This window comes from Juglans regia, chromosome 4 (assembly GCF_001411555.2).
Source record: "Juglans regia cultivar Chandler chromosome 4, Walnut 2.0, whole genome shotgun sequence".
Classification (NCBI taxonomy): Eukaryota; Viridiplantae; Streptophyta; class Magnoliopsida; order Fagales; family Juglandaceae; genus Juglans; species Juglans regia.
This window is the reverse complement of record NC_049904.1, coordinates 22,298,946-22,326,079: the sequence shown is the minus strand read 5'-3', so window position 1 is coordinate 22,326,079 and position 27,134 is coordinate 22,298,946. Positions and strand designations below refer to the sequence as shown.

Genomic DNA, 27,134 nt, shown 5'->3' with positions numbered 1-27,134 from the left:
TCTTCTTCCAACAACAGGATCCTCCCCATGTCTAATGTTCATAAATTATACCATTAAGAGACGTATTAAACTCCTAATAACCAAATTAGATTTAAAATACTCAACACGAGCTTGTGAGGAGCCTGATTAATTGAGTTATAAACATGTTAGCTGACCTGTTGCCCACAAAACCTTTGAATTATGAACATAACTTAGACTGGAAACTACATCAGAATATGCTTTTGAATTCCAAACTGTATTTTGTTATGATTGACACGCTCCTGAACACCTCACATATCATTTTCAGTGCATAATTGTCATGTTATCAAAGCCCATTACAAGTCAATTTTATACTGGAATATGTAAACAAACAGACAAACAAAAGGATGGATGTTTGTAGCTCACATAAAGTTCAGCTCTTTTTGTCGTTGGCAGATGATTTGTAGAATCGACGTAATTCATGATTGATCATATATTACAACAGCAAATAATGATAGAGATTATTAAGACGTAAGTTAGAAAATAATCCCCCCTTCACCACCAAAAAAAAAAGCTAGTGTTTATCCGAGATTTTTTAACAAAATGAAGTCTACGAACTTTTAAAAATGATTACCCCTCTCTATAAATAAATAAACATAAAAATAAAACGCAAGGGAAGTAGGGATAGTTGGACCACTAGATGAGGGGAAGGCAAAACCACTGATGTTAGTCCCACCCCAATCCCTGCAACGGGTGGCTGGCTCCCTCTTTGAAACGAGGGCCAACCACACTATGCAGGGCTGTTCTGTGACCCACCTTCATAAGATGACGATAACTATTATGGTATGTGATAATTCGTAAAGACACCCGTTGAAATGGCTTGATCCGTCTCCTGATCATTAAGGCTATGTTTAGATGCTGAAATGATTTCAATAATATATAAATAGTAGTAAAAAAATAATAAATCGTTTGTCTACGCTAACCAAACATAGTTTAAGATCTTATTTGAATACAAAAACGTTTTCATCTCATCATTAAAAATTTTCTCAAATTTTCACTTAAAATATGATAAATAATTCAATTTTTTTAAATTTTAAAATAATAATAATATTAAAAAATAATATTTTATTCAACTTTTAATTTTTAGAAAAAGATACTCTGCCGCCCTAGTTTGATCGCTAGTCAACTTTTTTTTTTTTACTTAGTGATTAAGGAAATGATTTTTAAGTGTATCGGAATATTTTTATTTTTTAAAAATATTTAAAGATTAAAAAATGTGAAAAAAAAAGCAAAAAAATAAAAAAAATAGCATGGGAGGCATAGTAGCCTTACTCTTAGGCTTCGTTTGCTTCCTAAATTCATCTCGACTCATCATTACAATTTTTTCAAATTTCAATATAAAATATAATAAACAATTTAATTTTTTCAAATCTCAAAATAATAATATTCTAATAATATTTTATCATCTCATCTTAACTTAACTCAATTCAATTTAATTTAACATTTAAATATAATTTAATTTTTATTTAAAATTATCTCATTTTATTTTACTATTTAAAAAAGACGTAAGATAGGTGGTGGACCTATGGTGACAATAATGGGATGGGCCAATAAACCCAAACATCTTTTCAAGTGGTAGGTCATCTTCTCAAACAGTGGTTTTAAACAAGTTCTAATTTTGTAACTTAAAAAAAAATAAAAAAAGAAAAAGAAAAGTGTATCTTTCTTAGAAAAATTCCCTCCTAAGTTCTCTTTTGGTCATTTTTTTAGAAGCTAAAGTTTCAACTATCTTTTATTAAAGTTAGAAGTAATAGATTGTATAACAGCGAAATCATGATGATATCTAAAAGGGATCCCAAATAATTTAATTGATCTTGATCACATGTGCAAATTAAATTTCTTTGATTAAAGAAATGCTTAAAAATGATTTAATTTAAAAAAAATATATATAGTTCTCCATTGACTTACTTTTAGTAAAATAACAAGGAAGCATCTCATTATAACTAATAATAATTTATATATATATATAAAAAGACAATAATTTCACATTACATTATTGACTTGTTTTTAAGCTCACATGAGCTTTGTGAACTATGAAAGCCCATCACAGCCTTCGTACCGTGGAGCAATCTCCACCGTCGATGCCACTTACCTAAGATAGCGTGCCAGCTCCAAGAAATATAGAACTGGGAAATTGCGTCGATTTTGTTTTGCTTTGTTTAAACGGGTGCCACGTTGCACGTGCAATAATTGTGTGCGTGCTGCGTTGGTGCAAAAATGAAGGGTGCACGTGTGACGGGCACTAAGAAGGGGGCGTTATTAGCCGTTAGACTGGTTGACAGGGGTGACCGGGCGACACGGGCAGTGGCTGTGGGGCCGGCAGACAAGGACCTAGTGGGCCCACTAGGAAATAAGAGCCAGCACGGCCGTGCGTCACGTAGGTCCCAGTTTGTTTGTTTTTCAGAGGATGTGGGTCCCGGACCAACTCAGCTCCAAGGTTGGCGTTTTTATATGATTTCTCTCTCTCTTTTTTTTTTTGTTTGTTTGTTCTGTTTTGTTTCTTTTTCCATTGGGTGGTGGGGTTTGTGGGGCCTACGGTTCACTATTCAACCAGTTGGGGAAAACGACGTCTTAGAGCGGTCCATGTGGAGTCTAGAGAGATCATGAGGTGTGACGTGAGGGGACCATTTTGCCACCCCCTCCCTATGATTTTCATTAACTCAAATTATTGGCATAGATGTTTTCATGATTTATATATCCCGCCACCTAATTTTTCCCTAATCTCCCGTTATTCTCTCTATTTATAAATCAGCACATATAGTATTAATATCTACTTTAGGTGAGACTCGTTTCTATTATTTAAATTTTTCAATTTAAATTTTTTAAATACGACATGCTAGATATGTGAATGTTTTTAAAAATCATTATAAAGAATAACAATTTGTTTTTTAGAGAATACAATATCTCATTCGTTAAGTTCACATTTGCCAATAAATCCTCGAAACAAATAATTAATTTTGAAACAAAATTATTAAAAGATAAGTGTTATTACTGTATAAAAGATCTTATAAAAATAAATTTATAAATTGATATGATTTTATATGATTCGTTATTTTTTTTTATAATAAAAATAATTTTATTATTTAATATATCTTGTCAAATTACATTAATTTGTAAAATATTTTTATAATTAAAATATTTCTTTTACTAAAATGTAAGAGATTTTGTTAAGTTGGACAAAGTGAATTTGAGTTTAGATGGTAGTTTTTTTTCTTAAAAAGAGTCAGTTTAGACAGTAGTTGACGAGGGCAGGGAACATGAAAGTTGAGGAAGTTTCCGTGTTGTTACTTTTCAACCTCTCAATGCCGCCCGACATGCTCTGGTTGAGATTAAAAATATGTCTAGGAAAAGCAAAGATTCCCACTTTTTTCTACATTGAGTAAAGCAATTTGTGTCCTTTAATCTAGATTAAATCTGAAAAAGAGGGAGGAAAGAAAAATAAAAAAAAAGTTTCCATCGTTCTGTAACTATAAAATCCCATTACATCGGGCTATGAAATAAATGTACGGAAAACTATTCATGATACCTAAACATCGGCCATAGGTATCGAAGTGTTCTATTACAAGAGTCTAGGTGAAGTGAACCCAAATACTAAAATTCATGGCTGTACCACAAATACCCAACATAGAAGGGACCAAGCATTAAAAAGCACTGCACAAAGGGCAAAAGGACAAAAACAAAAACTTACCCAAAAAGAGAAAAGAAAAGAAAACAGAGAGATGCATGTACTTCAGCCAATGGATTCATTCCCACTGAATCTCCAAAACCACTCCTTTTTATTAAAAAAAACTTTTAACTTTTGTTATTTAATCACCTTCATTTACTATATATCATATTTTTATTTAATTTTTTTATCTTTAATTTATTCAATTAATTTATTTATTATTCATATATCACATTAAAAAAAATAAAAAATAAAAACTGATGTGTGATATACAGAAATAATTAATATAATTTTTCTTAACAGTATTAAGAAACTAATTGGAGCAGACCATCTGTCCACAGTGATCCATGTAGCACCTGGTTGTAACAAGTCAAGGCAACCTGTTAAAGTCTTTATATTTGGCCACTCTACCTGTGCATTCTCCACCCTCTCAGCATTCATTTCACTCCTTAAAGATCCTAGCTTTTTTCCTTGTTAATTCTGTGAGTTAAGAATCTGCATCTCTATAGTTTCTTCACTATGAGATCGGGCATCATGTTCCATTCCGAGGAACCTGAAGATCATTACAGCAAGTCCCACTTCCTTGAAGCTTGTTTCCTTTGCCGGAAACCGCTAGGTTTGAACAGTGACATATTCATGTACAGGTTAGCTTGCCTTTTGTTATTTGTTTTTTCATCACGATTTTCATACACTTTCTTGATCATCTTAATCCTCCGATGTTGGTTTCTTCTGCACGCAATTATTTACACATATAAATTGATTTGATTGGATTTACCCGCCTTTCACGATGTTGTAATGAAAAAGTATAGATCCAGTGAACCTAGAGATGTTAGAATCTGAACTCGTGAAGTTGCTATAATCCCAGTACTTCTAATTAACAGTTTCTTTGAATTCTGTGATTATTTTGAATAGATTCTGATGGGTATTTGTGTGTCGGAAATTTTGCAGAGGGAACACACCGTTCTGTAGCAAAGAGTGCAGGCACGAACAGATAGAGATTGATGAAGCCAAAGAGAAGAAGAGCTGGAAGCTTTCTCCTTCTTCAGCCTCTTCTTCAAATAGAACCGCCAGAAAATCAGACACCAACAAGGATTCCACTCCAAGCAAGACTGTACCGACGAGTACGCTAGTGGTGGCCTAATCTCTACATGCTATATAGCTGAGTAGAGGATCTTTCAGATTTAGAAAAAAAAAAATCCGCGTGAAAGTTCGTGGAGGACAAAGCTAGATGTGATCTGAGTCTACTCTTTGTAAAGCAGTAGAAAGCGGTGGGCATGCATAGATCGATGCGGGTTTGACACGGCCTAAGAGGATGCATGCCCACCAGAGATTTTGCGTAGGAGGAAGCGCCCAGCGGAAACTCGGCTGCGCTTTTTCGGTGCAATCAGATCTTGTTTAAATCTTTTCTTTCCAAAATTTGAGGCAATGGAATATCAATTAAGAGACTTTTTCTCGAATAATTTTACACTGTAGTTTTGGGTTTCTTTCTGCTGCTGCATATTCTCCGGTTTCTTCCTTCAAATCCATTTGTGTAGAACTCCTGCTGGCTTCAAGGGGCTGCTATTTAGTATTTTCCCTAATTTTTCTTTGTCTAGCATAAAGAGTAGGTCAAAACTCCAGAAGGAAAAAGCTATTCGCAGTACAAAACTGGCTCACAAAAGGGCTTCCTTCACGAATGACAAAAGTAACTTACTGTCATTCTGAATCATTAAAATCAATATTTAGTTATTTCAATATAAAATCAACCGTTTTTTTTTTCCCTTGCATCTCTTTACTCGTGCATGTTCATCTCAAAAGAAGTATTTGGCAAATAGAGAGAGAGAGAGAGAGAGAGGAGTTTCAACAAATGTCACTGCTGATCAAGCAGTAGGAATATTGTCATCGATGAAGTTTCAAAAGCAGCGATTTACCTTGTGTTGCAGAGTCTTTTTGACTGTTAGATCGATCGATCGATCACCAGAGAAATTATGAGCCGTGGCCAAATCAAAGTCTCAGATTTTGTTATCATATACTAATTATTATTTCCAAGCTGAAATCAACATCACGTACGTACGTTTGATCCAAAGTTGTGTCTTTGGAATTTGGATCATTGGCTAGATCACCTTAAATGTGAGTCTCAACGAAGAAGCCATATTGAGTGGTTTAGGAGAGGCAATTAAGATCCAACGCATATAATAGCTCTCTCGTGTGAGCTAGAAAGATGTAAAGAGGTAACAATGATACAAGGCAAGGATCACGTGAGACACTGCTGTTGAAAAAAGTAAATCCAACATATTTTTTTTTTTTTTTTACACTTTTTTAAAATGAAATCTATTTTTTTATAAAGAACTTATATCATTAGAGACGTTACATAAAGGTGTAAAAGAGATTTTTTGACGAAGTTTTTGAGCTAATAAGTGGCGTGTGGGGCCTCATGGCAGATTCTCTCCAAAATTTAGGTGGTAGTGGATGATGGCATGGCTGTAAGCAACTAGCGAGCATTTGTGGGTCTATTCTGATCATCAAATTCAAGCAAATTTACAAAAAAAATGAGGAAAAGCTTCAAGTCTTCCATGACACCGTTAAGGCGTAAACGTTAGAAAGGATACACAGCTGGGTGTGTGCCCACCCTCATTCGGGTTGGTTCTATCTGCATATTAAATATCTCAAATGATTTATAAATAATAATAAAATAATTTAAAAATATCTAAAAATAATTGTGTTTCCAAATAGACCGTATCTTAAGAGTTACATCTATACATGATATGTTGGTTTCGAGTAAAATAAAAATATACCGACAGTCATTAATAAAATAGTGGGCTCTGTACATGATTAGAAGTGATTGAAAAAATGAAGTGGTTAATGCATTCTTCAATTTATAACTGTCAAATTTAAAATACATCAATATAAAATTTAGAATTGTGCTACACAGAAGCCTCACAATATGATATATGAGAATAAAAAAATAAGATCATATATTTTTAAGTGAGTGTACAGAATCTGAAGCTTATGTTTAGAATTTTTCTAAAATTTAAGATGGTAAATATCTGAATTTTTCTTAATGCTTTTAAAACCCATTCCATAATAAGGCAAGCCCAATGCCATAAGGTTGCTTGAGTAGGCCCAGCTTCAAAAGAAAAGGTCCGGTTTTTGCAAAACCCGAACCCCCCCCAAAAAAAAAAAAGGAAAAGAAAAGGAAAAAACCATTCTCCCTGTGCAAAAAAGCCCTCTCCGACCACGATCCGCGGCACCCTCGGATGTCTGCTAATGTGCGCTGCGTGGTGCGCAACACTCTCAAGGTACATTCTTCATCTCGAACACTTGCTCTTTTCAATCTTACTCTTCTCCCCAAAACCCAAACCCATAAACCCTCACACTCTGCCTCCTTTAACTCTTCTTCTTCGACTTATAGTTATCAAAGTTTTGACTTTTTGGAACAATTTTTGCCTCGTACCGATTCGAATTCGAGTGGTTTTGGTTCCATTAATTCCAATGAGCGGCGAAGAATAGCTGTAGGGTTATCCAAGATGATCAAAGAGCGACAAGGCTTTGTATTGAGGGGATTTTCGCAAAATTTTTGCCCTTGTTTCTTAGTTAAGATAATGAAACTGTTTGGAAACAGAGAAACCGCGTTTGCCTTCTTTAAATGCGCGTTTCGGGATTGTTCCGAGGGGATTGTCCGGTTGTGTTGTGTTGCTGCGCATATTTTAGCAGCGGAGAACCTTCGGTTTCTCGCACAAGACATGGTCTCGTGGATAATTAAGAGAATTGGGGCTGGAAGGAGTGAGGAATTGGTGCAATTTATGTGGAACGGTCACCATGAGTATGAGTCCGATTACTCGGTTCTAGACACGTTGATGAGGTGCTTTGTGAATGTGGAAATGGATAAGGAGGCATTGGGGGTTTTGGATAGGATGAGGAAGGGAGGATTGACGCCGAGTTTATCGGCCCTTTCAACTCTATTCACGTTGTTGCTTAGAGTTGGTGATTATGGTAGTGTGTGGAAGATGTTTAGGGATATGGTTTGTAGGGGGCCTCGCCCTTCTACTTATACTTTTAACGTTATGATTCTGGGCTTTTGCAGAAAAGGTATGGTTAGAACTGGAGAGAGTTTGTTACATGTGATGGGGAAATTTCGGTGTGAACCTGATGATTTTACGTATAACATTGTGATCAATGCATACTGCATAAGGGGATGGACATCAGATGCACTTAGTTGGGTGCATTTGATGTCCGCAAGGGGTTGTAAGCCGAGTGCTGTAACATTTAATATGGTGGTAAATGCCTTGTGTAAGGAGGGAAATGTGGTGCAAGCAAGGAAGCTCTTTGATGGAATTCAAGATATGGGTGTCTCTCTGACTGCCACTATATATAACACTATGCTGGATGGGTATGTTAAGGCAAGGGACATTGATCAGGCAAACATGCTTTATGAAGAAATGAGGAAGAGGGGCATATCTCCTAATGGGATAACCTTTAATATTTTGGTTGCAGGGCATTTCAAGTATGGAAGACAAGAGGATGGTGACAGGTTGTTAGGGGATCTATCTGTTCCGGGATTGTTCCAGGACTGTTCACTCTATGACATTTCAGTTGCGGGGCTGTGTTGGGCAGGTCGGTTGGATGAGGGCACAGAGTTCTTAGAGGATATGCTTGAGAAAGGAATAACTCCAAGCGTGATTGCTTTTAACTCAATTATATCAGCTTATAGCAGAGCTGGGTTGGGAGCAAATGCCCATGAGACGTATGAAACTATGGTTAGATACAATTTAAGTCCTTCATCTTCTACATGCAGTTCCTTGCTACTGGGTTTGTCCCGGAACGGGAGCCTGCAAGAAGCTAGAGAGCTCTTGTGTATGATGATAGAGAAGGGTTTTCCCATCAATAAAGTGGCTTACACAGTGCTTTTGGATGCATATTGCAAGATAGGAGATCTGGAAGGGGCTCAAAGTTTGTGGAATGAGATGGCAGAAAGTGGGGTATCTCCTGATGCTGTTGCCTTTTCAGCCTTTATAGATGGACTTTCTAAAGCAGGTCTGGTGGAGAAGGCATATGATATGTTCTTAGAAATGTCAAGGAAAGGATTTGTGCCAAATAATTTTGCATATAATTCTTTGATTGGTGGGTTTGTGAACCATGGGAACCTGAATGAAGCATTAAAATTGGAGAGGGAGATGAGGCAAAAGGGACTTCTTCCAGATATATTTACCACCAATATGATCATTAATGGGCTTTGTAAACAGGGTAGAATGAAGTCAGCAATCAATGCCTTCATGGACATGCAGCGAACCGGGTTGTACCCCGATATTGTCACGTTCAACACTTTGATTGGTGGTTTTTGTAAAGCATTCGATATGGTTCGTGCAGATGAGTTGGTGGATAAAATGTATGCCAGTGGCTGGGACCCAGATATCACTACGTATAATATTCGCATTCATGGTTTCTGCAGCAGTCGAAAAGTGAATCGAGTGGTAATGATGTTGGATGAGCTTGTTACAGCAGGTATTGTTCCAGATACAGTAACATACAACACCATCATTAATGGCATTTGTAGTGATATACTGGATCGTGCCCTGATTTTAACTGCAAAACTGCTTAAGATGGCTTTTGTTCCAAACGTAGTTACAACCAATGTGTTGTTGTCTCACTTTTGCAAGCAGGGGATGCCTGAGAGGGCCTTGATGTGGTGTCAGAAGTTGAGTGAGATTTCATTTGATTTTGATGAAATTACCTTTAGAATAATGGACAGGGCCTACAGTAATATACAAGAAGATGAAGAGCTTTTCAGAGAAACATCTGCAAAGAACCTCTTTCTGGATTTCCTCATGTACATTACATATGATTATTTTTATAGAAATAGACCTCACAGAGATACAAATCAGAATTCTCTTAAACTAATTGGAAATGGTTTTGGTGGAGCATGAAAGTTGACTTAGATAGCAGTACCATTGTCGTGACTGGAATCTTCTGTAATCATGAGTGTGGTGCAAGCTATTCTCAAGGTACGAGGGCATTTTATGAATTGAATGGTGGTGATAAGTTGGAAGCAGCATCAATTAGGGGAAGTCATTGGGTTGAGCTGGTTCCTATCGAGACTAGGTTGGACTTGACTAAAATTGATTCCACTACGGCAGAAAGGAAATGAAAAGAATGATTTAGTAGAGATGATGAAAAGAGATGGTTCGTGTCAAGTTGAAATAAGGGCTACTTTTTTATTGCCGCTAAGGCAAGGATGCAATGGTGGTCATTGTAGTACCCGGCGGCAAAATTTTTACCACCTTTAAAGTTGTTTGTTCAACTCAATATTTTAGCTTTGCAGAGCATGTCCGTGAAATGAATTCATCCGATCAAAGAAAATATTAAGGATGCCTCTTGTTCAACTGAGTTGTGTTGGTGTGGAAGTTTTAGCCGGTGGCTTTTTCCATTATGCTTGTCTGTATATTTTTCCTGTTTGCAACGAGAAGCAGAAATCTATACACATCTGAATTTCTTATGGCCAAATGGAAAGCAGAGTTCCATTCAGTCTAGTTTGAATGAGAAGAAAGCTTAATTGGCATGGATCCAGAAATGAATTACCGAGACTTGGCTAGGTCCTCAGTGCTGATGACCAACAATGGGCGTGAATACGTCTTCGACAAGTAGCCGTTTGGTGATGCCTTTCATGCTGCCAAAAGAAGTTGACATGTTGCCGACCTTAGGCTTGGCAGAGCTGATACACTATAGTTTTGAGCCTTTTTTTAATTTTATTTTGAATGGTTTCATGGTTTAAATTGCCTGTGAAATAAGAATCTTACATCCTTCATCTTTGATTGACTTGTGATTCTCTTTGCAGAAAAGATGTTTGAAGCCAGTATTTTTGGCGATTTAAGTAAGTAGATATAATTTTCCTCAACCACCCCCCAAAAGAAAAAAACAGAGATAGATACAATTTCTGAGTGTTGTTGGAATGTGAATATCTAGTTATACTCTGATCTCCGTGGCGTGGTCACAAGAAACTTGGAATATGGTCACAAGCTCTTAACGTTTGATCTCAAGTCCCATGTAAATCGACATAAGTTACTAGTTCCTCATAGAGTACCCATGAAACATTCTCCAACATCCACGAAAACGATTTGAACTGATAAATCGGAATAAATTTATCGGAGCTTCCGGGTTCTGAATTGTGCGGTGAAGTGTGCACCAGCCCCTTCTACATTGCTTTATGGCCAGCAAATTGCGGTTTTCGGTTTTATCTATTTGGAGAGCATTTGGGGAGACTTTGAGTTTGGACTGTGATGGAAATGTTTGACAGTGGAGACAGTCGTCATGAGAAATGCGAGATTAGGGGCAGCTCCTCCTCTCTGCAATGTGAGCAGCTCGGTGAAAGAGAAACAATGTTGTTTCGAGGACAAAAGACTTATTTGTTTCTTTGCCAAACTAATTATTTGAAAAACCACGCACTTTCGTCTTTGGACGGTATAAACTGCAATTTTATCTTAGATTTCATTTGTCTTTCTGATTGTAATTCGTTGAAGAGGACTTGTTACAATCACCTACATTTTTATTCCGCTTACTTCAAGTAAAATTTATAATCTTCATCAAATAATAAGTTCACTTGATAATTTCGCAGAGAAAATTTCCTCAAAAAATAAGTGTCAGCAAAGAAGCTGAAGGAGATTGTAATAACTAATAAGATGAAGAAGTTAAGGAAACAGAGCCTGCCATAATATGTTTCACCAACAGTAACCTGTACACAAAAAAAAAAACCATAATCTAACATACTTTCTATCTCATCCGATGTGTTTCTGTCCACCACTTTACACGCTATTAACAGCCATGAAACCCTAAAATTGGACAAAAATGAATCTTGGGAGTGGGAATAAAGCTATTAAGGCACTTGGGCCCTCTGCATTATCATAAATCTTCTTCTACTTGCTCCCTCCACATGCTCACCCAGTTTTGACAGTTGGGTCATCCGCCTTTTCCATGATTCTGAGGCCCCCATTTGATTCCTCTTCTTATCCGAATCAACTGGGTCATCTTCAAAGGACTCGAGACTTTTCTCAGAAGGGTTACCATCCTCGGATTGTTCAATTATCTGCTTCAATCTCTCTACTATCTGACTCATCGTTGGCCGATCTTTAGCACTTTTCAATAAACAATTGTCCGCTAACTTTGCAATTTTTCGAGCTGCACTACTAGAATAAACGTTTTCCAGTCGAGGGTCCATTATCAAGCTGAACTTTTTACTATCAGCAGGGAACTGTTTCACCCATTCCAAAAGTTTCTGTTCTGCCCTTGGGCGGTTTCTTTCCAATGATCTCCTGCCTGTAAGAATCTCAAATAGTACAACTCCAAAACTCCACACATCACTCTTAGTTGTCAGATGACCAGTCTCGATGTAATCTGGAGCAGCATATCCGTATGTTCCAACCACCTGATCATCAAAAGTGTTCTAATGAGCACCACAACAACAATATATTACAGTGGTTCCAATGCAACCTGAGTTTTCTTCTAACCATGCATCACCTGACTTCAACATACAGTATGCAGCAATCCCCAATAAAGTTTTGAAGATCCAAGAGACCATTACATTAGTATCTTCAAAATGGGTGTAAATATGTAGAGTGAATCCAATATGGCAATATAGGTTGATTAAGGTATTAATGATTTATCTGAAACACACCTTGCTGGTGAAGGTGATCAACAATTTCCAAGACCCAGCTGACCTGACGTGTATCAGTTATGGTTTAGGGTTAAGACGCCCGTTGGGTTGCTTGTCCATTCTGGATGTTGATGAATCAAGCAATACTTTAAAGAGGCACAATACAAATGCCATACACATTTTATTCCTCTCTCGATCTCTCGTCTCATCTCTGCCTCCTGCGGTTGGATCGGCACCACTCACACCACCAAACTCCACATCAATGTTATTCATATCCCGTACCGTATTGGCATCCTTCATAGTATCAACAACAGTCAACAGGATAAGGTCTAGCCAAAGTTAAGATTCAGCCCAAACTGACCAACCGACCTACAATCAACCACCCACCTCTATGGCAATACTGTTTGACAGCCATACACTGACCGGTCTGTTCAAGTATAATCTATGGCAGTATCGGTTTGGGTCAGCAACCCCATTATATTTACTATACTTTGGTTGACACCCATTGGTTTGCCCGTTGGAAACGGCAGAAAACTTATCCAAGTGGTCTCACACAAATTCATTCTTGTATTTCACAATTATTTCCCCTTTAATCAAGTAAAATATAGCCATCATTTTTTTTCTAGATGAAATAAAAAGTAATCATTGTAGTTGAAAAAAGGTTGTATAATGCAATATTTTAGCGAGTTTTAGTATAATCCTAGAAGCTTTTTTTGTTTGCCTGATATATTGTATACGTTTTTATATATATATATACATATATATATCTATTATAAAATTGTACTTAATGACTTTTTTATGCTCTGTCTCACCATAACATATGAAATATTAAGGTTCCGTTTGAATTGAGAGATGGGATGGATTTAGATGAGTTGAATAAAATATTGTTAGAATATTATTTTTAATATTATTATTGTTTTGGGATTTGAAAAAATTGAATTATTTATTATATTTTGTGAAAATTTGAAAAAGTTGTAATGATGAGATGAGTTGAAATCACTTCCCAATCCAAACATAGGCTAAATATGCTTTTAACCTTCGTATATATTTAACATATATAAAGTAAGAAAATTGTTAGCAGTGATGCGACCTAAAATGCTCATGAAAACAAGTGCATGCAACACTTACAGCTGTTGAAACATGACTTTGCCCAGCCATCGGCCCCTCCCTAGCAAGCCCAAAGTCTGAAAGCTTTGGTTCAAAATTCTCATCCAACAACACATTGGATGTTTTGAAATCTCGGAAAATTACCTTCAACGTGAGAGTAATGCATTTAGGGTTAACAATAACGAAGAGCAAAGTTGAATCTTGAAGATAACATGTAGTAGAAGGTATGATGTAGAACTAATTGGGAAAAACCTGAACTTCCAATCCCTCATGCAGATAAGCTAGTCCTTGAGCTGCTCCCAGGACTATCTGTAATCTAGTTTTCCAAGAAAGAGCTGCGCGTGCCTTACTGAAAAGATGGTCCTCTAAGCTTTTATTTGCCATGTATTCATAAACAAGTAATCGCTGGATTCCTCTTCTCCCATCAGTAGCACAGTATCCTATGAGTTTGACGAGATTAGGGTGCTCAACAACACCGAGAAATTGAACTTCTGCCACCCACTGTTTGTGGCCCTATATTGGAAACAGCAAATTAGAGGAACCATTCAGAAAATCAAAATCCTTATATAATCATAATAAAAAATCAAGGGAATAATAAGCACATTAGCATGGAAAGAAACAAAACAACAAGAACAATCGAGAGGAAGAAAGATCTTTCATCAAATGTGTGGGCAGATATATGGTTCGTTTTTCCTTTTCTCTTCTTGTTCATTTTCTTTTTTTTTTTTTCAGGTGGGGGGATCTTAAGGTTGAACTTTAGGGAGAGCGGCTTGCTGTGCACATCCCACTCATCTCAATGGCGCAGGGCCAAGATTTTGAAAATCCTTTTCCATGCTTTCATTTTCAGTAGATAAGCAGCCCCGTAATTTCAAATTTTAAAACCAAGATATTTTTGTAAAATAATAAGGCATTTGATAAAGATATCCTTTATTTTAAAACATGATTGTATAATATATTGTGAAAAGGAAAATTTTATGCACCATACTATCTTCTTATTTTCATCTCATTAAGTAAGAAGTAACACATTCATCACCATTGGATGAAAGTGATAAATGTGTCACATCTTACTTAATATGATGAAAGTAAGATATGAGTGTGGTATATAACATTACTCGTTATGAAAAGTTACGTGTGTTTATCATTTTTCAATTTTAGATGCCATGAGAGAGAGAAGTCATAGAATCCTGATGCCCAATCCTTCACTCCTCGTAACCGGTATATGTACCAATGCGATGGTCCCAGCCATCCATTGGACTTCAGGAAAACCTTCATGAAGCCTCATTAAAGATAACTCATTAATAGAACAGTAGCCTTAATTGGTAGAACAGAAGCAGCTGGGCCTCAAACTGGTCCAGACCTAGAACATCCGTTCCCTCCCCCCCCAGACAAAAAAAAATTCTTGCTTAAATATGAGGGTGGTCAATCAAGTATCAACCCAGTTTTTCCAGGTAAGAGGGGCTCTAAGGTCGAAAACAAAAAATTGAAAAAAAAAAAAAAACTTTTTTGAGTTATATATCTGTAGGATCAACATAGAAACATTTACACTGGCAAGGATACCGATTTACCATCTGGAGAGCTGTTTTTTCTTCCCCCATCTGGACGGTTTGCAGAGAGTGGCTAGAGGTAAGAGTAATAAGCAAAAGTAGATAGAAGTTACCTTAGGTCCATGAAAAAACAATATCCGTTTGGAAAATAGGTGAGCAGAGGAATGCCAATGGAAAGATAATATAATTTAAAATGTAATTACAGGCTGCTATTGCACCAAAATTGCAGAGACAGAGCACTTAAGAGAGTTAAGTCAGTAAATTGTGTTGAAAGTTGAAGGAAAATGAAACTTTTTTGATTGAGAACATGATCTAAAACTCTGACCTGTAAACCATCCTCATTCAGCTTTTTAATTGCAACCACAATTGGATCGCCTTTTCCCTCTGCAGGCTTGATTGAACCTTTGTACACATTCCCAAATCCACCTTCCCCAATCTTAAGAAGCCTACTGAAATCATTTGTTGCTTGTCTGAGCTCCGAGTATGAGAAGACACGCAAACCATGAGCCTTTTCTTCATACAGTTGTGGTATACCTCGCGGGGAAGACGCCGAGCATGAAGACTTACTGACCCTATCAGCTCCAGAATAATCGGATTTTCTTTGCTCTTTCAACTCTGGGGCTGATCTTTGTTCCCTGCCTCTGGATTTGTCCTTAAAGTAGTAGAAACAATTCATTGCGCGGAATTTAGCACCAAGTTCCTAAATCTAAATGTTATCTTATTTTACTGTCATTGGATCAACCCGGAAAAGAACTGCACGAATAAATAATTACAACTATAAAGCATCAGCACCGTGTTAGACGAAATGAGAGAGAGAGACGAATATGGCACATAAATGTAGAAACAAATACAAGCTTTCGGAAAAAACAAGTAAAAACTAGGAGGGTTGGGAGAAAACCACAAAACAGAGGTAGTGATATAAAGTTAAACCAAATGGGCAGAAGTCAGTAACAGAATAGTGGAAATCAAAGGGGATTTTTTTTAAAAGAAGAAGAAGCTTGAGAAAAGAAGTGAGAAATGGAAGCAATCCAAGTGAGAAAAGAACTGTCAGATAGGGAAGTGGTCACAGAAATGGGAGAGCAAGAGCTGGCTGAGGAAAGGATAACAGAACAGAGAAAACCCAGATGGCAACTCAATAAAGCTATAAACTTGATCATCGAGTATACGGAAGATACAAATGCAAATTGAGATTCATGAAGTCGAGAATGATCCAGTTGAGAAAAAAATAATAATAAAATATTAAGCCCGGAAAGGAAGCGCAAGAAAATATGGGCGAATAGTCTATAAAAACTGTGTATGGTGTTTGGGGTAAAGTTTCATGGATTTCTTTTAAGGCTTTGTTTGTTTTTTAAATTTATCTCAATTTATTATTATAATTTTTTAAAATTTTAATATAAAATATAATAAATTTTTTAATTTTTTAAAATTTTAAAATAATTATAATATTAAAAAATAATATTTTATTATCTTAATTCAATTTTAACTCAACTCAAAGTACAGATTCTCAATTTTGAAAAAGAATTGCTTCTGCACTCTCAAATCTTTCGGTCTGGTAAGTGGATGGTGGAATAGGTACTACCATAGGGTCTAGCTTGTCCCTTTCCCTTCATAATTTTTTATTGAAGAGGTCAAGAATTCAACGTTGAACAGAAGGATCAGCATAAATAGCTACCGCTCCCAAACCTCGCCTGGCGTTGCAATTTAATGAAAAGCCATTGCTGTGAGAATTGACATAGAAAAACAATCACATCAAACGCGTTGGCGTGTGATCCAATTTTTGTAAGGGTACTGCTGGTGGGCCGCCAGTTTTGACCGTTTCGGGTCTACTAATACAAATTTCATCTTTTATCTTTTATTTTTTAATAATTTTAAAAAATTAAAAAAATATACTAAAATTACATTTGAATAGTAAAAATATCTATCGAAAATATTTGTGAATAGTTATAAGTAAAAATTAAAATAAATTTATAGATCCTATTAAAAGTATTTTGAATTATTTGAATGTATAAAATATTTTAAATTGTTAAGTTTTAGATAGATAATTAAAAAATATGTGAGTCTCATCAATCATTATATTTTTTTAATAATGATTTTATTTATATATAATAGTGATAAATATTATAGTGATTTTATTTTTTATTTATATATAATAGTGATAAATATTATATTGTCTAAATATTTTTTTATATATAATAGTGATAAATATTATAGTGATTTTATTTTTTTATTTATATATAACAGTGATAAATATTATAGTGATTTTATTTTTTATTTATATTTAATAGGGATAAATATTATAGTGATTTTATTTTTTATTTATATATAATATAAATAAATATTATAGTGAAATTATTTTTTACTTATATATAATAGTGATAAATATTATAATGATTTTATTTTTTATTTATATTTAATAATGATAAATATTATAGAATATTTGTGAATAATTATGAATAAATATTAAAGTGGGTTTGTGGGTCCCATTGAGAGTATTTTAAGTTGTTTGGCAATGTGAAGTATTTTTATAAGTACGAGAATATTTGAAGAGTGTTGAGAAGAGTTTACTACCCAAACGTAGCCTAATACACTGATAATTACTTCATAATAAAATTATATATATATCTATATATATAAACAGTCAAAATGGGCTGCATGATAATATTATTCTTTTTTTAATCACCCTTCATATCCATAAAGACGAGAGTTAATTATAATATTATCAATGGCTTTCTACATGCCTACCATTATTCAAGTCCAATGCCTTTCATCTATTATTATTCAATTATTAAAGATTATATTGTGATAAAATACTTTCATGCAAGACTAATGTTCATGTTCTTTAATCTTTAGTGTAAATACTAATAATCTTATCTTAATTAATGCATTATATATACCCTACATATATTGTCTAGACATTCTATATACCCTAAAAAAAAAATAACCAGAAAAGATTTTCCATCTAGAAATGTGATTCGAAAGAAACGCACCACCAACGAGACATCTATTATTATTATATACAAATGAAGCAAATTAACAAGGTGTACGTTGAGATTGACTCTTATCTTTGTAACGCAAAATCGACACTTTATGGGTGGTGATTCTAACATTTTGCCTCTAGATGCACATGAAATTTGAGAAGAGAAACCAGAGATCTAAAACATATGGATTCAACGAGTTTCTCCCTTTTTGAAATAGCCAATAGGGCACTCTCACCCCTACGTACGTGAAGATTAGAGTTATGCGACTCCTATCAACACATGCAATGAAGCAGTGTCTAACACAAGAAAGATAGATATCAAGATTTACATAAAAGATTATTAAAAATATAAGATTATTAAAAAGCAGTGTATGGATTTGTTTGTTTTATAATCTACTGGTTGTGGGTTCCATGAAGAGTTGTAGTAGTGTATTAAATTATATATGGCACCTAATAATTACATTGGTTCACAGATAGATAACCCGTTCTCTTATAAATAAAATAAATAACCAAAGTTCATGCTAACACGTTGAAGTTTATTATTTCACGCAAACCCCTATTAATATTCATGCAAAGCTAGGGTCAATTAAGAACGCTGGTTTTATATATGGACACGTTTATCCTATTATATATAAGCTGGTTTAAGCAAAAGTTAGGCTAGCCTTGAAAGGGGGAAAGGAGGGACCTTATTAATTACTTCTAGAACCAAATAACAACTAGTTTCGGTGATTTTGTAGCACTTGAAGTCAAAACCATCGCATGACACATACGCCATCATCGAATAAGATCTCATTTGATTAAGTTCATATGATATGAGATGAGATATTTTATTAAAAATTAAATAAAATATTATTATAATATTATTTTTATTTTGAGACTTTAAAATATTAAATTGTTTATTATATTTTGTATATGAATTTAAACAAATTGTAATGATTATATAAGATGAGATTATTTAATTTTGTATAACAAAATCAACCCTAAACAATAATAAACATGATCATTTAAAGATTCCAAACCAAAAGAAAAAAAAGGGATCATTCCAAAACCTAATCAATGAGAAATTGTACAACAGTTTGCTTACCCAACAAGTTTCCATGCAGCTCATTGACCGTGTTGAGGTTGTACGAGTCTTCATGAAAACCGAATCATAAGCTAATTCAGGAGGTATAAAAGATAAATATTAACCAATATTAAATTAACATTTATAATATAAATCTTGATGTCATACAGTTGATTAATTTGGATAAAAACATATAGAATTTTAAGTGGTCATGATATATTAGTTATCTCAAAGGACTTGGGATAAACTCTTTCGTGCAGTTTAATTTTAACCATAATATTTTATGTTTCTGTTAGCTGAAATATAAGGGAGAGATTAGAAAATGTCATGTCTGTTGACCTGAAAAAAATAATATATAACAAATATATATAATAGTTCATATTCCAAGAACTTTCGAATTGAACTGATAAATCTTGATCTAATTTTAGTAAACCAAAAGATTATATGTTTTTAAGGTATCAGTTTCGATCATCTCAACGTTTGAACATGGAACACCAGAACACAGTTTTCTTAAATATTACGTACAGGCTTTTGGAGTTTCGATGTTGTCTGAATTAATACCAGTTTATACATGATCAGTTGCGTTGGCCAGAAGGGTCACCGATGAAAGAACTGCCATCAGTACCACACCTATCGATGGAGATGATCAGGGTGCGTACGTAATTTAATTTATTTTCTTCATTTAAAAAAAAAACACAAAAATTAAAAAATTAGAATGTCGAACATTCAATTTTTAGATAAAAAGTTATATTTGTTCGGAATTATTGTGTGCAAATAAAACATGAGCTAAATTTTTTATACTGTCCGTCATGCAGTGTTGATCACATGAACGTAAACAACGTGAAAATTTTATCAATGTAATTACACTACAAAATTAGACGATAAATCAAGTCACGATAAATAAATTCAAAATTAGATTGTAATTAATATAGACGATCAAGATTATCACTACAAAAAATTTGTTTATGTATGACTAGTTATTTCTTATAAAAATAATTATATCAATTAAAATGAACATGTTTTCATCGTAAATAATTATTTTTTTCTTAAATAATCCGCTATAAATATTATTTTTTTTATAACGATATCAATGAAGCGAACGTGTAAAAATAAATATTGTGCCATTGTTAATAGGGTTTCAAGTGTCGCATCTTTATATAGTCAAGAACGTCTCATTTTTATAAAGAGTAATATTAGAGAAAAATTATTATAGCAGTACACACTTTATATTCACTGCGTGACTGCTTCTAATTAATTATTCCTAACACTTATTTAAAGAGATATGTAATTTAAATGATATTATATCATATATATGTAAAATGAATACTTTTAATAATAAATTCTATATTATTCATTCTTTTATAAATTTTATCTTCAAGGGGCGTGAGATTGACAAGAACGTCAAAATCAGTAGTTCAGAAGATTAGTTCAACATGTGTACTGTGAAAAGTTCCGATCTTGAAGAGAACTTTGCAAGCTGGAATGCACGTACCAGAGCACCCATGCATGCACAGTCCAACAAAATGGTATTTATTTAAACAGAAATGCTATGTACAACCGCCCGGGGTAACCTTTGGGGAACCCTTGCCCCCGTGGCAAGTCAAACGGCGCGTTTTGAACGAAACAAACGTTGTTCTCACTCCTTCCCTCTGTTTTGAAACTCACTCCAGACTTCTCTTCATCTTCCTTCATCTTCCCTTCGCCTTCTCTGCCTCTCCCCTTCGTCTTCAAGAATTTCACTCTGCCAGCGAAATTTTTACACCCATCAAGAGCAAACTCATACTTATTCACACCCATCTTAATGAAATTTTCACACAACAAATCAAGAGCAAAACAAAACCATAAAGAAAACCATCAAAATCTGAAAATAAGTATGAGTTTGAGCAAAACAGATTAAAGAAATCTCTTCTTCCAAACTCGAGATCGAACAGAGCCGAACTTTTCTTCTCAGACCCAAGATTGAAATGAGTTTTTCTTCCCAAACCCAGACGACGCGATCTACGGTTCCCAGACTCAGACGGCGAAATCTCTTCTTCTAGTTCAAAGATCGAGCAGAGCAGATCTTTTCTCCCCTTCTTCCAGACGACACAACCTCCAGCTTCCCTCTTCAACAATTTTCCCTCTGTTTTATTTTCGTTTTCATTTTTTTTTAATAATATATCGGCTCACTCATGGTTACAAGAGCCGGTGGTATATAGTTGGAGATGAGATGAAGAAGGGAGCTTCGTGGGTCTATGGAGAAGACGAAGGGATTAGCTTCGTGGGTCTGTGGAGAAGACGAAGGGGTTAGGTTAGCTTCGTGGGTCTGTGGAGAAGACAAAGGGGTTAGCTTCGTGGGTCTGTGGAGAAGACAAAGGGAACTTCGATGGTGGCTTCGTGGAGAGCAAATCTGAGTGGAGAAGAGAATGAGTTTTCTGAGTGGAGATGATGCCATAGTCTTCGATGATGACTTCGTGGAGACAACCAAGGTGGAGAAGACGAAGGAATCTGCTTGACTGGGGAGGGGCGTTTGAGTCATCAAATGAAACACGTCGTTTCACTTGCCACGGGGGCAAGGGTTCCCCAAAGGTTACCCCCGGCGGTTGTACATAGCATTTTTGTTATTTAAATATGCGGTATTTTTTAGGTGGGTGCCTTTGCTATAACGTATTGGCATTTTACTTATCAAATAAGTGTTATATTCAAAATTTAATAAATTTGTGTTTAAAATTACTGTATTAGGTTCAGTATACACTAAAATCTTTAACTTTAAACTACAATACATTTAAGTTCATCTCTAAATTTAAAAACTAACTGTTCACACTCTATAATCATTATTTTATTTATTTAAATTATTATTTTCTAATTTTAAGCCACAATATATTTAAATTAGAAAACAATAATTTAAGTATCAAATTAAATTATTAATTAAAATATATTTAGCTTAATTATAAAATATGAACAAAATAAACTAAAAATATTATTATTAAAAAATAATATTACATTATTATTTTGACTAATCCAATGATTAATTTAATATGGAATTATGGTTAGAGACATTTTAAATTTATGAAAAATATGTAATTTTTTTTTATCAAAATTTAAAGATAAATTTAATAAAATCAATATTAATGCTCTTTCCTAATTATGAAAACCATTGTTATTGTCAATATAAACCTGTTAGGCAAAGAAAATTCATTTTATCTATCGAGGAATAATACCATTTATAAATGAGTATTGGTTCTACAGCCACACATGGGGCTCCCGGCGATAGTGCATTTATTTTTCTCTTTTATTTTTTTTCATGTATTATTTTTTAATACTTTGAAATATTAAAAAAAATTACAATATCATTAAAAAATTTCTTGATTATTAAGTAAAATTAAATACTGTTGGGAGCACAAAGTGTGGGTTTAACATTTCTCTTTATAAATATTTTGATTATCATCTTTAAAATGTCTCTTGTGCTTAATTACCTGTCAATAACTTGACACAACATAATTTTGGGATTTTATCATTTACTCTTAAGTCTTGACATATAGGTGATACCATCGACAAGAAAGAAGACGAAAATTTAGATTTTTAAGGGGAAAAAAATTATTATACTTTCAAATCATTATTTTATAAGTATGCTATAAAATTAATTTTTTAAATTAAATTATGCTATATAAATATTTTATTATGTGTATTATTTACGTTGACTTATAAAATAATTTAAAAAATATATATAATGATAGGTTTACTACTTACTACTATTCATTTACTACTAGTCTACTTCTTTTATTTTTTTTATTTAATGGTTAAAGAAGTGACAATTATTGAAATATTATATTTTTAATTTTTTTTTAATGATTAAGAATGTTAAAAAAGTACTTAAAATAAAATAATAAAAAAATAAAAATTTTAAATACACTATAACATAATAAAAGGCTGATAAGAAGGTAATAAATTTATAATTATCCTTAAAAAAGAAAAAAGAAAAAAAAAGGTAACAATCCAAGTACCTTTAGTACTTAACCCTGTCCAGGCCTCAACTTTTGGCCCAAACTAAGGCAGCCCCTCAAGCCCAGAGCATATATACACTAGTAAGCCTGCCAAGGCATTACCTGGCCCAAGCACATTCTTTTGGATTTGCCTAGAGAAGCTGATCGTCCTCGAATATTTTCCCTTTTAGTATTTTACGGCAATTGCTTATAATCCAAGAGTCAAAAAGTAAAAGAATAATTATAAAATCCAAAGTAAAAAAGATATGTTAAAAGTTGCGTCGGTTTGTGAAAAGATCCCATTCCCTCTCGGAGTCTTTGAAACCAATTTTGATAAAATACGAAGGGGAAAATGCTTTTAAAAAGAACCAGAAATCCATATACACCGCACAAATAGGAAATGCTTTTCACCAAAACTCAATAACAAGATTGGAGTGTTTGATGGGATGGAAATTTTGTGAATAGGAGTAAGATGATTATGAATAATAATGAGATAGTTTAAATTAATATTTGATGAGATTTTGAGAAATGATAGAGAAAAAATTGAATAAAAAATATTATAAAATTAAAATATTGTTAGAATATTTTTTTAAATATTATTTTTATTTGTGAATTTGAAAAAATTGAATTGTTTTTTATTTTTTGTTTGAAATTTTAAAAAAATTGTGATGATTAATTTGAAAGTATTTATATTTGAGTAGTATTTGAGATAAGAAGAGATGAAATATTTTTTTAAACAAGGCCTTAAAATCTTTACAACAGCTGATACCTTAGCGACAATAGCAAGTCAGCAGTAGCAGAGGAGTTGCTTAAAAAAAGAACACACAACAGTAGCAGATGCGGCAACAGCAGCTTCAGGCCAAAGGCCTTCCGAACTCAAAACAAGCCTATGCAGATTGCAGAGACATGTTATAGATTGGGAAAAAGATATAAAGTTGGTGTAATTTCAATGTTTGATTTATTCTCTCCTCTGCCAACCCCATACACAAAAGGGTAGATTATAAAGTTGCCTGAGCTGTCGAGCTTGCCTAAGTGCAAGGCATGGCCAGCAAATGTAAACTTGTTAACATAAAGACACCATGCTGATAAATGGGGCAACATATGGTTCACCAGATTGAGAGGGCCTAATCTCCTAAGCAATTGTCTGAAGTTGCATGGTGATATCAAGGTTTCAAAGTAATCAATGCTGCAAGTACAAGTACAACCAACTCTTGCATCCCTTTACTCTTTGCTTTGCTAAAAACATGCTTCATGACAGACAAACCAGAAGAGGAAGACAAACAGGCAAACAAACTCGAGCAGAGAACAAAAAAGAACCAAGATTTCAAAACAACCTTCCCTGCCCTGCTGCTGCACAGTTTGATTGGTAAAGTGGTTAAAGGGAATAGATGACAGCACCATACAAAAAGCCCACATGAAAAGAAAATGAATTCCTTTCCTCCCACCACTTGAAATGGGCTGCCTAATTGATGCTTAAGCTGACTCTGAACTTCAAAAGCCTGGGGAACTTTAGAATCTTCGCTTTCACCCAATTCCACCAATAATGTTTCTTAAAGCAACAAATTCTGTTCTGTTGGATGCAGGCCTCTCTAAGTTCCATGCCAGTAACATGGTTTCTCCTATGTAAACATGAAACCACCATTTTGGCCAAACATTCCAAGATGTGTAGAATTACAATTGCCTCGTTTGTAAACATGAAACAAGATGTGTAGAATTAAACATGAAATCACAACGTGTCTCGTTTGTTTTCACAAAACTTCTCAACTCAACTCATCTTATCATTACAATTTTCTCAAATTTTTATACAAAATAAAATAAACAATTCAAATTTTTTGAAATCTCAAAATAAAAATAATATTAAAAAAATATATTTTAATAATATTTTATTCAATTTTCAACTTCTATCTCAACTCATCTCATCTGCAAAAACAAACGATATAGAATATCTTCATGGTTGCATAAATTCATGTTATAAACCTTGTGGACTTGCTATTCTCACACACACACACACACACACACGATAATCTCTTCAAACTATCAAGCATTGCAATCAATCCGACTTTAAGAATATGGCAAATAGCAAGCAGAGTTAATGGTTGAATATATTTAAAATCAGAACACTGCGTTTTTAAAAAGCATCCTATTGATAATTTGGACTCTTCTTCTAAACTCTAGCAAAACGACGAAATGTTGGAAACAAAACGGCTGTTTCATTGATGCAACCATTTACAGCGACTTTGAATGCTTGTTGTGATAAAGGGAGTTCCCATTATAGTCCCTCCTAAGCAATCCCAATGGCCGAAAAGTAAAACCCAACTCGAAGAAAAGGAATAAAAGTCGCTTTTTTTTTTTTTTTTTTTTCCTTTCTTTTTAAAAAAGTTAGTAGTTTTAGGTGCTGCTTGACTAATGAGTTAAAAGATACCACGAGTTGAGATATAAAATTAAAAATTGAATAAAATATTATTTTTTAATATTATTATTATTTTAAAAATTAAAAAAAAATTAAATTATTTATGATATTTTATATATAAATTTAAAATAATAATAATAATAATAAAATAAAATATTTTTACCATCAAACGAGGTTTAATCGGATAATAAGTTAAACAACCACATGTGTCACCCATGAAATACGTCCATGTGGAAAACACTAAACAGGTATCTTCTATTTCCTTTTTTTGATCGGTGGGCTTGACTTTCGACCACAAATATTTTTGGACAATTTGTTTTTTCTTTTGAAATTTATGATGTTTTTGATACGTGATTAACAATGTTCGTTGAACTATAGAGTTATTGCTAACCGAAGTAAGCAAATAAATAAATACAAGACATTTATTCTTTATTGGATCAAGATATTTAAAGTGAAAGATAAATATACTATAATATTTATTGAAAATTTATTATTATCACACGAAAATTCGTATAAAATTCAAATAAATTTAGTAATAAACCATATTGATCATAATTAATAATACACTTATTTTTCTAAAATATATATATATTTTTTAACTTGGATTTGATTTCCTGATCAAGTAATTCCTAAAATGAGAAACTTTGTCACAAAACATTGCACAAACGATAAAGTTAATCGCCATCAACTTTTCCATCCATACTATGCTTCCTTCTTCCTAAAGAAAACAAAACATCTTCCAATCCATTTTCAAAATTTTAATTTATTCACACCATCATCCTTTTAATTAAGATGCGCGTGAGAAACACGTACAGTATCTCCAACTCAGGAGAAAAACTATTAGGTCGGTGACAAGTAGAAGAAAAAAAAAAGTTAGAAATTAAAAAAAATATATCAAATAATAATAAGGCCTTGTTTGCATTTAAAATTCACTTCAACTCATCTCAATTCATCTCATCTCATCATTACAACTTTCTCAAATTTTCACATAAAATATAATAAGTAATTTAACTTTTTCAGATCTCAAAACAACTTTTTCAAATTCTTAATCAAAATATAATAAATAATTCAACTTTTATTTTACTATTTACAAACTATCTCAACTCATTTATAAATTCAAACCACTCCTAAATATGTCACATTATAGAATAAAAATAAGATGATAATATAGTATATAATATTACTTTTAGGGGATGTATGTAAATAGTTCTCATCTTCTCTCATATTATTTTATTCTTAAATATCATTAAAATATAAATATTTTTATATTAATCATTACAACATTCTCAAATTTTTTTTTTTAAAAAAAAAAAGTATTTTTCAAATTTCAAAATAAAAGTTATATTAAAAAATTATATTTTAATAATATTTTAATTTTATTATATTTTTTATTCAAATTTTTATTGTCTTATTTTTTTAAATTCATAAAATACTTAACTCAAAATTTCTAATTATTATTTATAAATTATCTCATTTATATTTATAAAATTTTTATCGCATATCATTCTTAAAATATTCATTTACAAAAGATATACAAGAAGAAAGAGAGAACGATTACATATCTCCCTAAAAGAAAAATCTCAAGGATGCGTTTATATGGTACGGTAATTTTAGATATTTTATAAATATTAATAAAAATAAAAAATAAAAAATAATAGTAGAATACTTAATTTTTCAAATTAATGTAATGGTGCGTTTAAATATTGAATTAAATTGAATTGAGATGGTAAAATATTATTAGAATATTATTATTTATTATTATTATT

General features: G+C 33.2%; 3 protein-coding genes across 3 annotated transcripts; 2 read left to right on the top strand and 1 right to left on the bottom strand.

The window, feature by feature from the left end:
- The first annotated feature begins 4,024 nt into the window (after positions 1-4,024).
- LOC109017030 (FCS-Like Zinc finger 3-like) lies at positions 4,025-5,257 on the top strand. Its single transcript, XM_018999361.2, has 2 exons — positions 4,025-4,326; positions 4,631-5,257. The coding sequence occupies exons 1-2, from the start codon at positions 4,202-4,204 to the stop codon at positions 4,821-4,823; spliced, it is 318 nt and encodes a 105-aa protein (XP_018854906.1). The 5' UTR covers positions 4,025-4,201; the 3' UTR covers positions 4,824-5,257.
- A 1,587-nt stretch (positions 5,258-6,844) lies between these two features.
- LOC109017009 (pentatricopeptide repeat-containing protein At1g12620-like) lies at positions 6,845-10,533 on the top strand. Its single transcript, XM_018999344.1, has one exon. It carries the CDS (start codon positions 6,919-6,921, stop codon positions 9,583-9,585), a length of 2,667 nt encoding a protein of 888 aa, XP_018854889.1. The 5' UTR covers positions 6,845-6,918; the 3' UTR covers positions 9,586-10,533.
- Positions 10,534-11,343: 810 nt separating this feature from the next.
- Positions 11,344-16,219, bottom strand: LOC109017020 (probable serine/threonine-protein kinase PBL19). The gene is made up of 4 exons (XM_018999353.2): positions 15,282-16,219; positions 13,665-13,925; positions 13,434-13,556; positions 11,344-12,077 (listed from the first exon to the last, which is right to left on the bottom strand). The coding sequence occupies exons 1-4, from the start codon at positions 15,630-15,632 to the stop codon at positions 11,529-11,531; spliced, it is 1,284 nt and encodes a 427-aa protein (XP_018854898.1). The 5' UTR covers positions 15,633-16,219; the 3' UTR covers positions 11,344-11,528.
- Between the last annotated feature and the right edge of the window lie 10,915 nt (positions 16,220-27,134).